Raw genomic sequence first — 13605 nt, 5'->3', positions numbered from 1 at the left:
TTACTGTTTTGCTTTAGCATAATGGATCATTTAAAATTTCCATTTACCAGGTTGTTGTTTAGGGTAGATTACACTCATTGCTACAGAGTATTTTGTGGCCATTTGGGTTTGACTGAAATAGATAAATGACACTCTGCAAGAGCAGAACTTTTCCGCCTGATGCTCTCTTTGGCCTCCCAGAGAGAACCCGGGGGCATGGAGAGACTGCAAAGTTGTTTAGAGAGTCCTCATAAAACATGGGCATTTAGAAAGCAAAACCAAATTACTGGGAGTAATAACAGAGGCTATAAATGAGACAACTTATTCTCATTCAGAAACACTGCTGCCAGTGATCTAAACGATCTGCCTCAAAATGGTGATGTCAGTGCTCTGAATCTTCAGAGCTTTCTTTGGGTGCTGCTGCGGTGGAGGTGCGCTCCAAGGCAACAATGCCACAACCATGAAGAAAAGGCAATACCTTTGTTGGAGGCCTTAATTTAGGACCTCAGGAGCTGTGAAATAGTGAACAAGAACTAAACTAATTTGCTTGAGCAGTGATGTGCCTTTTGACTGCAGGTGGATAGCTGGCGCTACAAAGCACGCAGGAGGGAAAATCCTAGTGTCTTTTATCCACATTTTAGTAGCATTAAGTTACAAGGATTTCAAAACTGGTGTCATTACTGCATAACAAAGAACAGTGAGGAAAATTATCATCTGCACACTACTAGAGGAACGTCCCAGCTGTTCATTTAGAGTCCAAAGCTTAGGAAGTTTTACTGGAGTGAATTTATGACTGCTCATTATTTAACTTAGTCTAAGATCATAATTAAAGATGGTACTCTGAAGCGAATTCCCACTGATGGGAAACAGCATCATTTGAGACTCCAGTGAAGAGTAATCAGACACCTTTGGGGAAGTAATCAGGCATCTGTGAAAGAAAACTCTGATGTCAAGAGCCCCTCACATGGGATGCTTGTTTAAGTGTTGTAAGTCTTGCAGCACATTTAATGAGACTGAAAGGTTAAAGGGGTTGTTTTTCAGCATTAAAAAAACATAAAGAGAAAGAAACATTTGATGGTGGTAATCAGCAGCAAAATAAAATGGGCAAATATTATTGCACAGGAGGTACATCCCAACAAGGAAATGAAACACCTTTTCCTCCAGACTTTCCAAGCCTACACCTTTACTGAAGCAGGTAGTATTTTGTAAATACTTCTCTTCTTGATGGGACAACATGTGAAGGTAGTAAGGAACACACAGACTCTGGTCCTTGAACTGGATGGAGTTTATGTAAGAGTTCTATTTGTCCCTGAAGACCCATGTACACTACTAAACTGATAAATAATTAGCAATATCTCTAGCATAGCTGCTTGAAAGCAGCCCACCAGAAGACTGGATGGAGCACATTATGTGATGTGACAGAGTGACACAGTCCTGAGCCACAGAAGACAGGCCAGAGAAGAAATTTTAACAGAGGCAGTCATGTACAAAAACTCAACCACTGCCACTGTCACTGATACTTAGAGTAACTGATGAGTATTTTACAAATACAGCCCTGGTTTAATATGTCTGTACAGAGAACCTCTCACTTCTCCAAACTTTATATAAATCACTACTGTAACACTGGTGAGCCCTCTTGATAAACTTTACAGGCCTGATGATCTGCATGATTTCACAGCATGATCCCCTGTATACCTTAAATCTCTGGAAGTTTCATCTTCTTGAAAAATATTGTTGTGTGATGGTTTATCATAAATCCACCAGTCACCACAATGATATAGCTGAATAGTATTTATCCTGACTGCTATATTTCAGAAATAAGGCATTTCATGATGAACTGTATGGTTGTGAAACAGCTCCAGGGTCAACTTAAAAATTAAGCTCAGCTCCTGGGCTTCAATTAAGCATAGGTCTTAGGCATATCCTTGTATCCCAGGCATGCAGGAAGCCCTCATGAGAACAGCTTTAAATCTGCTTTTGTCAACAGCAGGAAAAAAAATGAGGTAATGAAAGCAAAGAAAACTCTTCTTGCTAAATTTCAACACAAAGAAAAACTGGAGTTTTTACCCCCGAGTGAAAAATTAGCCCTCTACATTATTTCCAATTAGATAAAATATTGTCACCATCATGTATTCTAATGATTGAAAATACTGCACCTTCCTTCCTTGCCTCTTTAAAATCAAAAAGAGGGGAGGGAGAAAAGAGTAATTACAAAACAAAAGGCTGGTAACATTCATACCGGCTAGCAAACTGAATCCAAATGTTCTGACAGATTTGCTTGACCTAGAATAGCCTTTCCCAGAAGACATTTACCAATACTTACAAGGCTTTGCTAAGGAAATCCTCAGAAGACCAGCATATAAAGTGAGAAACAGTTTTCTTCCAGTGTATCTGCAGGTTATGTTCCTGGTCACAGTTCTGTGACCTGAGATAGCTTTGATAGCTGGGAGAAAAGACATTTCTGTCTGGTGCCAAACTGTTAGGGGTAGCAAGTTTGTCAATGGACAGCTGCAGAACTGCATCACTCTCTGATGATGTGAAATTCCCTATTCACCAGGGAATTCTGAAAATGATTCTGAACATTATGCAAATTGTTCTGGGCACATTTTCCTCCAAAATAAGAGAGACTTACATAACGAATGCTACACTGTTTTCTAGATTAGCAATACTGTCCACAGACTTAACAGAGTGTGACAGGGAAAACAAATTGCAAAAATTCACACCGACAAACAACCCCAAACTTCCCCTCCAGAGCTGAAGACCATCACAAACCATATCACCTTGCAGCAAGTAAAAGCCATTTTCGCGACCTTGCCTTGTTCTGCAACACACAAATCTAAGCACAGGGAGGGCAGAGAAGAGCCAACATGTGACAGCCAGTGGTCACATTGCTTAATGCAATGTGGAAAGCACTGAGATGCAACCATGAGGTGTGCAGAAGAATCTGCATAACATAAATTTGTTATGCAACCCTACACTTTTGTATCTGTATGCTAGACTGTCTGGCTGGGAAGCTCTCTGTGCACTCAGCTCCTCAGTACTTTTGCATGAATGACACTATATAAAGAAGTACTGTATTTACTAGCTGAATAAACAATAGGTTTTGCTTTCACTCAAGTATTATGACTTCAACTCATTTTATTTATATGTCAGTAGTTCAGAATGTGCAGTGGACCAGGCACATCATCACTGTTCACCTTTGTCAAAAGAAGGGCCAGAAACATCCACGTTGTTATATCTCTGGAACAGCTATAACTCATCCCTGTAACCTTTGGAGAATACGCTACAATCCATTTTGTGTTAGCAACACAGCAGCAACCTATTTATTTTTAAGTTCATGAACAAAATGCACCTATTTTCAGTGTCCCCTGGTGTGCACACAACCCAAAAGTGACAAGTTGACAGAGCCATTACAAAAAGGCTGGCTGCCCAGCCATTAGCCTATAGCAAAAGCTCAAGGGAAAATACCAAATCACTGATGCTAGCATCATACCTGCCATTAGATGGCATGCTCTGTGTTGTCAGATCACAGGAAACGCATGCCCACAACCTGAGGGTCTCACTTGAGCAGCCATAAACTCAAATTCCCAGCAGGCACAACCACAGAGCATTATGGTACCTGGACATGATGGGAGACAACCTAGTGAGGACCTGCTCAGGAAATAAGTTCCCAGTACCCAGGGAAGCAAGCTATCTAAACGTGGACTAATGGTTGTGCAACCTTTCTCCTGCACACTGGCTCACATCATAACTAAGCCATGTGTGCTTGGCTGAATCCGGGCCCTTGAGCTCTTAAAGAACAAAGTCAATGAGAACCTACCCAGTTATTCAAGTGTTCCTTTGGTATCAACACTTCTGACTTCAGTATCAGCCCATTAACCACAGACCTTAGCATTTGTTATGCTCTGGCAAAATCATGGGATTCAGCTATTTACTGTGGGGCTGAAAATCACCTAAAGCATATTCATAATCTTAAACACCATCGAGTGAGGTGAGGAATATGCAGGCATGTGGCCAAAACAGTAAAATCTTCTTGAATACTGCACCACATGTACCAGAGGTACTTTGGCTGCACTCAAAATACAAACTAGTCGGTTTTGTCACTTTTAACATAATGTAACTATTAACTTTCATCACTATTCTGGGTAAGTAATATGTGCAGAGGATAACTGCAGAAATAAATATCAACACATGTTGCTATTAAAACACTAACTGAGAACTGCAGGCCAGAGCATCAGAGCATAGTAGGTTTTCTTCATTCCCAAGATCTCCCTCTCACCTTTGATGTAAATTTTCTGTCCCAAGGCTGCCTTTAATGTACATGAGGTTTGTGTACGTGTATATTACATATATAAAAATAAGCATGCTCACAGAATAATGAGCCCTGAGAAATACACTCTTCCAGCGCTCTCTCGGGAGGGTGAGACTGCTGAACGCAGCTGTTTTCACAATTCACGTCCTCTAAAAACTACACTCTCTGTGCCTGGCCAGGTGAAAATGCCAGGTACAAAAGGGAAGCTTGTAAATCTGCTTAGGTGTTTCCTTCTGGGAAACTGCTCCTCTCTTTTTTACCTCTACCCAGAACTGGTTAAGCACCAAGCATTTTTGAAGCTGAACACTGGGAAGTACATCTCATTCCTCCTATCTATAAATACTACCACTCAATAAACTAAAGGCAAATAAAGGTTGCAAACAATATTTATTTCTAGCCTTATTTTACCCAGCACACATTTCTCTCAGTTTTTGATGCGCTCCTGTAGCCAGGGCTGTCTGTGTCAATGCAACAACTGCAACCTCCCTTCCACCTCCCTCCATCCAGCTCATTATCCAGTGTCTGACAGAAGCAAGCACCAGCTGCTCTACAAAGACACAAGAAACATTTTAGCAAGACTTTAGCAAATCACCTGCCTCTAAGGAAGAGGTCTTTTCCCCCTGTCACCGTTATCAGGAGACTGATGCAAATGTTCAGTTAAAAGGTGGACAGTGCTTCAAAAGTCTTGTTACTGTAAAAATGAAGCCCATAACCACACCTGGACACTCTATTCCCATCTGAACACTCAATGAGTCTGTGCTAATGGGGCCGGAATTTTACCTCTGACCTTGTCCCTTCATGTTTCCCGTTTGTCAGGAATCTCTAAAGCCCTACATCCAGTTGGCAGAAGCATTTCCAGTTTGTGCCTCACATATTTTTGGCCTTTATTGTCATGGCTCTTTGTGACAGTGAGTTTCACAGGTAATTGCAGGCACCCAAAGGATTCATTAAATTCTTGACACAAACCAACAAGGAATACCTGTAAAACCTGCGTTACTTCTTTGGTAGTTCACAGCGATCCTCAACACTACCTGATGATAAAATAGACAAACCCATTTCTCCTATGAGTCAAGTGAACAATTATTAAGTGTCATCTACCTTTGGAAGCTTCTGTGCCGAGTGGATTTTCCAAGATGTCGGTCACATCTTGGCTCCAAGCATCCTTCACGGCAGACTTAGACACCTTCCTGTTGTTCAGGCTTTGCTGTGGTCGGAAGTTATTCCTCAGGTACTCCACGGACTTGACATGGTCTTGCTGTTCAGTGGTGAATATGGAGTAGAAGGCCTCCAGCTGATTGCAGCCATCATAGCAGGAGAGAGAAAGAACATTAATTAGAAAAACAATGTGGTGAAATCCGGGTGGCTGATAAGAAAGTAAAATGGCAGGAAGTAAAATGTTGATGCCAAGACCGATAAACCACACAGGAAGTCAGGCTGCCCACTGAAATCTCTGCCAACCGTCTTATCTCGCCACAGTGCTTATCCTGCCCAACGAGGGAGAAGGCCTTCTAGCAACCTGTGGACGTCTGTAATGGGCAAGGAAACATTTTTGACCTATTGTCTGCAAGGATTTTGTGTGACACAGCCATGCCAAGCCCTCCTCACCCCTGGCACTGTTTTGTTTTGCAGTACTGCATCAGAAAGTGCTTCCAGATCATTCCATCCCAAAACCCTTCTCCATGACTGGGCAATGGACATCCAAAACCAGGAACAGATCAGTACGATGACGGAGCAATCTGAAGACCACTTGCTACAAATGTCCCGACCTTCCTACCAATCACTGTTTCCTCTGATACCTAACTGGAGTGTGAGAAAAAAATAACACAGAAAAAGTGTTTTTAGGTACAGTTAGCATATACTCCTCTGGGAATAAGTTTCTTCTGTTGGATTCAGATCTGAGTAATTTTTAATAAAATGTATTAACCTGTAAGAAAGAGCTGTAATTGAAAAACTTTTTCTGTTACTTCTTATCTTAGTGTTCCTTAGAAAGAAATTTCTAGCAAACTAAGTTGAAAATGTTTTCAGCTAATGTTTTTCTCACAGCTATGAAGGTCAGTGTAGCATTTACTAATAGCTTGTTATCATTCAGGTCAAGAACTAGAATTAGTTGTCTTGCTGCAGGAAAAACTGAGCAAGACAGAGCTGAGAAGGACTCAGTCCTGACATTGTTCACATCAACATCAATTACATATATTGATAGTATGGATTTTGGGAGTACAGAATCTGTCCCAACACTTTAAAAGGAAACTTGAATTACACTGACAGCTTAATGACAGGTTACTCTGAAAGCTACACCCTTTTCATTAAGTGCATCTGCCTCAAAATCCATGGAGAAGTCTCTGGGTTCTGAAACTTGCAACCGGACAAAATGATGATTGTAGGCTCAGTTGATACTGATAAGAACTATCAAAGGAAGGTGTAACAGAGCAGTTAAATGTCAATTTTTACACCTTTCATTTCAAAAGCAAGTCTCTCTGGACTGGGTGGTATGTTGAGCTAGCTAATGGAGAAGACTTGACGGGGTACTTGGTGCTGTGGGTTAGTTGCTTGGGCGGAGTTGGATTGGTTGATGGGTTGGACGCGATGATCTTGAAGGTCTCTTCCAACCTGGTTTATTCTATGTATTCTATATGTATTCTATGTATTCTATGTATTCTATACCAGAACATTATCACTGGGAGCAGCTCATGGACAGTGGGAGAGAGAAAGGATGGAGCTCACAGCACTAATCCTGAATTTGGCAGTTCTGCACTAAAACATTAGGGAAACGAAAATCAAGGGAACTGAGTCCTGCTACAGGTAATCACCTCTGAGACAACAGCACAACTCAGACCTGTACATTTTTAGAAGTATCTTCCCCTAATCACAACTAATTTTTTTACTGTACAAGTGGGGAAACTGAGGCAGAGGTCCCACAGGTTACCAGCAGGGAGATGTGACAAGGAGCTCAGGTACAGCTTCCAGCCTTGAGGTACTGATGGTGGGATTTGGACTGTACTTTTTCTGTATCCTAAATCAATGCTCTGTGCCCTGGTTCTCAGCTACAATTCTCCGTTTCTTCAGAGAAACATCTTGAAAACTTTCATAATTATCAGCAGGAGCCCCTCACATGCATTGACAGATAGGTTACAAAAGGGGTAAAGGAACTATTATCTTACATGTTTGTCTTACGGAAAGAAACCCAACAAATGATCCTGCTGTGCACTTCTGTGAAAGCACAGACAAAAACCCTTGTGAATTTACGTATCTTCTGCACTTCATGCACTTGAAACAGCTTTGATGAAGCCAGCTAACAGGGCTTAAGGTTATTTTATGAAAGCTACAAGAACTTGGTTAGCAACTGCTTTTTTCTGAAGTCAAGTCTCTAGGCTTATACATCCATGACATTAATTGAATTTTTTAAACTTTCAGAGAGAAGTTTTAAAATATTTTGTTCTGCCATGCTACCTTGGGGAGGTATAATTGCATTTTAACAACTGCCAATTCAAATATGATTTTTAACCTTACCCTTTTTACGTGTCAAAGTACATATAAAGTAATTTCAACTTCATTTTTACTATGAAAATGTTATCTACCACAAATGAGAAATTAATTTATCTATAGCTGCCAGGAAAAAAAAAATTGTAAGAGCTGCAGTCAAGGAGTACAAGAGCTTCCCTTCAGAAGAAGAAATGAAAAGCTGTTGTAAGCCTATTGTAGATACAGGGAAACCCGATCTAAAACTCGGAGTCATGTAATTACAAAACATTAAAGCCTGATGTGCACAGTTTTCTAAGGGCTGGATATACAAATGGCAATTAAAAATACTGAAACCATTATAAGCACAATGAGATAGTCTGAGGTATGCATTACGAGAGATAATGCCACGCTTTGGGTCATTGAATGCACTTAGCTTTACAATGCATCTGCAGGGTGACACAGCTTGTCCTGTTTTGTTGTCTAATTATCAAGAAAGATGATGATGATGAAACACTGAGAATAAAACAGAGAAGCCTCCACAAATGGACCACTTCAGCACTGTTCTTTTTACAGCAAGGTATTTTGCACAAAAGCAAGGATTTAATTGGAACAGCAACAAAGCTTAAACAATATCACTTTCCTCCTCTGGGATTACAGGCTGCTTCACAGGGTTTGTGATAAAGAAGGTTAAACTATGGCAATGGATTATGTTGCACTGTTTCTGTTAGAAGAACAAATAATAATCATAGCAATGGCAGGGTGGCAGACTCTTAAAATACACCCATCTAGAGCTGCCAAGGGGAAGAATACTATTATTTATTCTACATGTGTTGTAGCATCAATGAAAGTCTGTCTACACACAGAATTCCCAGCCCTTCAAGCACACGTGTGCATAAAGCAGCACAACGCCACATTTTAAAGGCTTGACTTGGCACAGCTACTATTGTGCAGCAAAGGAAAGAAGCTATACCAGGATAAAGTACCTTTACACCATTATAGTGATGGCCATAATTGGTGTTTACCAGTTTATTTGCATTTGTTAAAATAGAGAAAGAAAAGAAGTCGTGACCCACCTGATGTGTATACAGTGTATAAAACTGAGTGTGGGCCAGGCCTCGCAGCCACCAAATAATAAACAGTAAACTTATTGATGTAGTGAAAAGCTACAAGGGATTGCAAGTATCCTGCAGGCAAGGACAGAATTCAAAATGATCTCGACAATCACAGAAATAGCCTGAAAAAAACAAAGGGTCTGATTCAACCGGGACCATGTGCAGAGAGTCCCACGCTTCAGCCCGAGCAGTCGGCTGCATGAGCACGTCATGTGCCCAGCACTGCTAGAGAGCACTCTGGGAAAAGCCTCTAGCAAAAGGGTTCCTGCTGACCAGAGGCTGAGCATGAGCAGTAGCATCATGTTTTTGTGAATAAGGCAAAATAAGACCAGCATAGGTGGCTGGACGTGTGAATCCTGCCATGTCTCTCGACTCCAGGATGGCCCTGAATAGAATAAGAATAGAATAGAATAGACCAGACCAGACCAGACCAGGTTGAAAAAGACCTTTGAGATCATGAAGTTCAACCCATCACCCAACACCATCTTATCAACTAAACCACGACACCAAATGCCTCATCCAGTCTCTTCTTAAACACCTCCAGTGATGGTGACTCCACCACAGCACTCAAAAACAAAAGATGAAAGAGGCTATGGGAGAAGAAACAGGATCTAGAAAACAGGAAAAAAAGTCTGGAGCAGAGGCACGGTGATCCCTTTTCATCCTTTTGCAGTCTTTGAGAACCAGCATCTGTCAGCTAGGATGACCCAGTGAACTATGTATGCTCTTTTGCTTTACACAATAAGTGTCTTTAAAATGTTTGTTTTCAGTGGCTTATCCCAGATGAATAAAAGGAAAAACTAACTTCAGCAGGATAGCTTTCTAAAGACAACAGTCTTCCAATGTCAAAATACCCTCAACTGGGAAACACCTGACTCCATCTAGCCGTTACTTTATTGGGAGTGCTCCTCCCCAGACAAATCCCAGACATTGTGTCTATTTGCATTAAAAGCTGCTGTGTGCTAATTTTAAAGATTTGTGCACCAACTCTTTGAGCACATAATGGCAGCTTTACTGTGTTATAAAAACAGTTAAGCATGGAGAATTAATGGAAAGATGTCTTTTCTAATGTAATTAGTTCAAATTACTAAATCTGAGCAGAACTGAAATCACTCACTTCACTTTGAAAGGCAAGTTTCAATTACAAAGAATAAAAAGGAACTCCATGTAAATATTTACATCACAGCTTAATTTAATCTTAACAAAAACAATACCCAATAAATCATTGAGAGGAAACTGGGTTTCATGTTGTACTGTCTTCTTAGGCCTGATGGCTCATGTTCAGAAACAATATTACTTAAGAGACAAAAAAAATAAAGAAATCACCGACACTTCCTTTTTTGTCAACAGAAACATTTTTGTTCTTAAAATTCAAATGGCAGGTTTTGAAAACACTGCCTTGAAGAGGGCAAACCAAGGGATGGACTTCACTAACAAAATAAACACACCTGATGGTACGAAATAGGAACAGGCTTCCGAAAAACGATCCACTCCACGATCTCACTACAGGGAGGAGTTGTCAGAGAACCTGCGTAGCGGTAGTAACTCCCCAGCGATGTCGGCAGAAGGTCCCTCAGCACAAAGGGATCCAGAAAGGTCTCCTTCTCTGCAGGGAAGATTGACAAGTAGAATTACACATTTTTTTTTTTAATGTGTCTTTAAAACAGACATCACATTGATAGGCAGCCTAACAAGGTGTAATGGCAACAACATATTTTATCATATATATATATATATATATATAAAATGAAAGAGGAAAACAGCCTATCAGAAAGAGTTGTAAGAGCTGATTATTAAAAGAGCAGCCAAAATGCTAGTCAATCCTATAAGCGAACATGAGCGTTCCTATTTTGAATGTGTGCAGGTGTGAAAAGCCCTCGTTATCCCATGGGCTTCTGTTATCATAGAAATAACACCATGTTCAGTGGTTTCAGCACTCAGGAAACGGCTCTTCAGCTTGATGGCAGTGAGGATTTGCCAAGACCCAGCCTGCTGCTGCCCCACCAACATAGTGAACCCATCCCATTCCCACCTGCAGGGCAAAGGGATGAATGGGATCGGTCCCTCTGTGTGCTGCTGAGATGGAGCAGGCAGAGCAATGCTGCTCAGACAAACTTCTCTGGGAGCTGCTGGGGGCAACTGGGGAAGTGTGTGTGGGGGGGTGTGAGCTGAGGAACACTGCTGAAAGACACTTCAGAAATTCAGTGAGGTACTTGAAGTAGCACCCAGACAATGCTCATTTAGGACTGCCTGCATCTGGCCTCACAGGCATTACCAGGGGTGCTGTTAGATGCAGTCAGTACAGCACCAGAAGTATGTTTCAGGCATAAGACCTTTTCTCCCTAATCCAGAAAGTGTCTTCCCAGGGTCCAATGGTTGGGGGATAAACTCTTTGCTCTGAAATCCAAACCTAAGAACTTAAAGCATTTAGCTTCAAACAACAGTGATAAGCTGGTAATATTTAACAGTGTGAAGAAAAATAAATAAATGAAAGGAGGGAAGAGCTGCAGGCAAGACAATTTCCCTGCCATCCCTCCGCATTTATCCTCTGCAATTTATGTTGACTCACAGACCAAAGCTTCTTCTCAGCCTGTGCAAAGGTGTTCACTGCCTCAGGGCATGCTGACATGCAAGGCTCTCCCATACATCTCTATTCTTCACTTTCTACATTCCTCGTGCCTCAAACAAGAATCCATGTCTGTGTAGCAGAAACTCACTCTTCTCTCCATCTCATCAGAGCTGCTAAACAAGCCTGCTCCCCGTTCAGCAGAGTGGAGAGGCAGGTAGGCTGGTGATTGACACACACATCTTCCAGAGTCAGAAGGAAAAGAAAAAAGATGAAGTCTAAGAATTAACTTCCATAGCATCCCACAGTTTTCTAGAAGTCTTGATCAAATCAAGAGCTGCCTATGATTCTGTGAGTAGCAGTCTGATACTCAGGGGTAGTTTTTTTCTTCCACTGCTCCTGGAAGGCGCAAATACCTGATGCGCTTCAGACATCCTCTGTTCTTCCGCACAGTATCAACAGGTGTGCGATGTTTTCACAGCCTTTAGCATTCCAAAATATAAGTAATGATATTAAAGCCAAAGTACACACTGTAAGAGAATACTGCAATCTCACTGACAATTTCTTTCCTTCTAATCCAAGCAGGTATCACCCACCTCCAAAAAGAAAAACCTAATAAACCACCTTTTTTCCTCCTCACAACCTATCTGGGGATAAAAACAAACCGTGCTTAGATAATAAATAGTAAAATACATATGATTGGCCAAAGTTCAAAGAGATTCTAATCAAGAAGTCATAATCACAGCAAAAGGTCGTATTTAATTTGATTGGCTTATTTTGATGCAAGAAAAATTGGTTAGAAAACCTGCAAACTCAGTCACAGGATTTGATTTCCAAATGCAGCACACATCCTCACAGCAAAACGACAAGGGTTTTCTATTTAAGAAACTGCCTCTCTCCATATGGAAGCTGAGCACACAGTGGACCGCTACGAATCTGAAGAAGTGTTTGAACTTGCAAATATCCTCTTTGCATTAAGAGCCAATGACTATACATGGAATAGATGGGAGGCAGAGGCACATTTTGAAGAGAGTTTTCCTCTTACATTGAAGGAAAAAAAAAAAGTCTCCGTTAAAACTAACAACTTAACTCTTTTTAACTTTTCTAACATTTTATTTAGAATGATGGAATCACTTGAGATGCTGGATAAACATTCCATGAGAAACCGAGAATATGGAGTGTCCCTTTATCAAAGGATGGCAGGAGAACGAAGCTCATTTTGCACTTTCAAGGATTTTTGTGCCATATGCTGACAATATTATATTTTAATAATTAATTGTTCATCAAAGGAAAAGATGAAGAAGAGGGATGCTAAATTCAAAGTTATTCAAATTGCAAACATGAATAATGCATGACTTTTATATTAAATACACACTGTATTAAGTAGTCTACATTTCATCCAACTCTGTCTTTCATTTTTAAACATTTTGAACTACAATATGAATAATCAACCAAGGGAAGCTTATTTAGACAGAGAAATACCTTATTTGAATGCAAACTGGAAGTATCTGGCTATGATTAAATTTTGGTTATCAATTAGGGTGGCTTTTTTCCTGAGCATTTGGAAAGTCATAGTCAGCTGTGAAAAAAAGAGTGTTTCTTGAGGAAGAAGCAGCTTTGCTAATACACAGTTAAAGTAGGGCAGGGCGTACTCGAGCAAATATTTCATGGCTACAAGCAGTGCTCTAAGTTTTCATTAATGAATTCCAAAGATTAAAATAAAAAAAACCCCAAACATATAATTGGATTAAAGTGACTACTAAAATAGATTATAATCAATTGATTATGCTTTAATAGCCTAACACTTTTGAAAAGAGATCATTCATTTGTATCAGCTCCATCTAGATGCCTAGCGCAGAGTTTTAGGAACCAGAGTCAAACAGTCCACGTGAAGCTTAAATAAAAAGGGAACTGGAAATTTAGGAGTCTATGTCCCATACATTCAGGGGTATCTGAAACAGCACATGCCATGAAGTTGTCTTCCTAAGAGCTTGAGATGGTTTTGAAAATGGGATTTTCAAGTCACTTTAAATCAGTTATTGTTGTGGTAAAACTGTAAGGAGAATAATTGCGAGCTAAGCAACAGCTTTCACTAAATATGGTAGAAATATTTTATATACATATACATACACTCATATGTGTGCATATATATTTCCTACCAAATGGGAAAGAACAAG

At 40.4% G+C, this 13605-nt stretch overlaps 1 protein-coding gene across 1 annotated transcript in view; it reads right to left on the bottom strand.

The window, feature by feature from the left end:
• Positions 1–13605, bottom strand: part of PTPRG (protein tyrosine phosphatase receptor type G) — a 429887-nt gene that overhangs the window by 94053 nt on the left and 322229 nt on the right. Inside the window, exons 7-8 of the mRNA XM_054160911.1 lie at positions 10311–10468; positions 5390–5582 (exon numbers count right to left, since the gene is read on the bottom strand). Coding sequence (XP_054016886.1) covers positions 5390–5582; positions 10311–10468 — 351 coding nt within the window. The remainder of the gene's footprint in view (positions 1–5389; positions 5583–10310; positions 10469–13605) is intronic.

The sequence above is a fragment of the Dryobates pubescens genome, chromosome 1 (assembly GCF_014839835.1).
Source record: "Dryobates pubescens isolate bDryPub1 chromosome 1, bDryPub1.pri, whole genome shotgun sequence".
Taxonomy (NCBI): domain Eukaryota; kingdom Metazoa; phylum Chordata; class Aves; order Piciformes; family Picidae; genus Dryobates; species Dryobates pubescens.
Note: the sequence above shows the minus strand (reverse complement) of the source record. Positions and strands in the feature narration are given on the sequence as shown.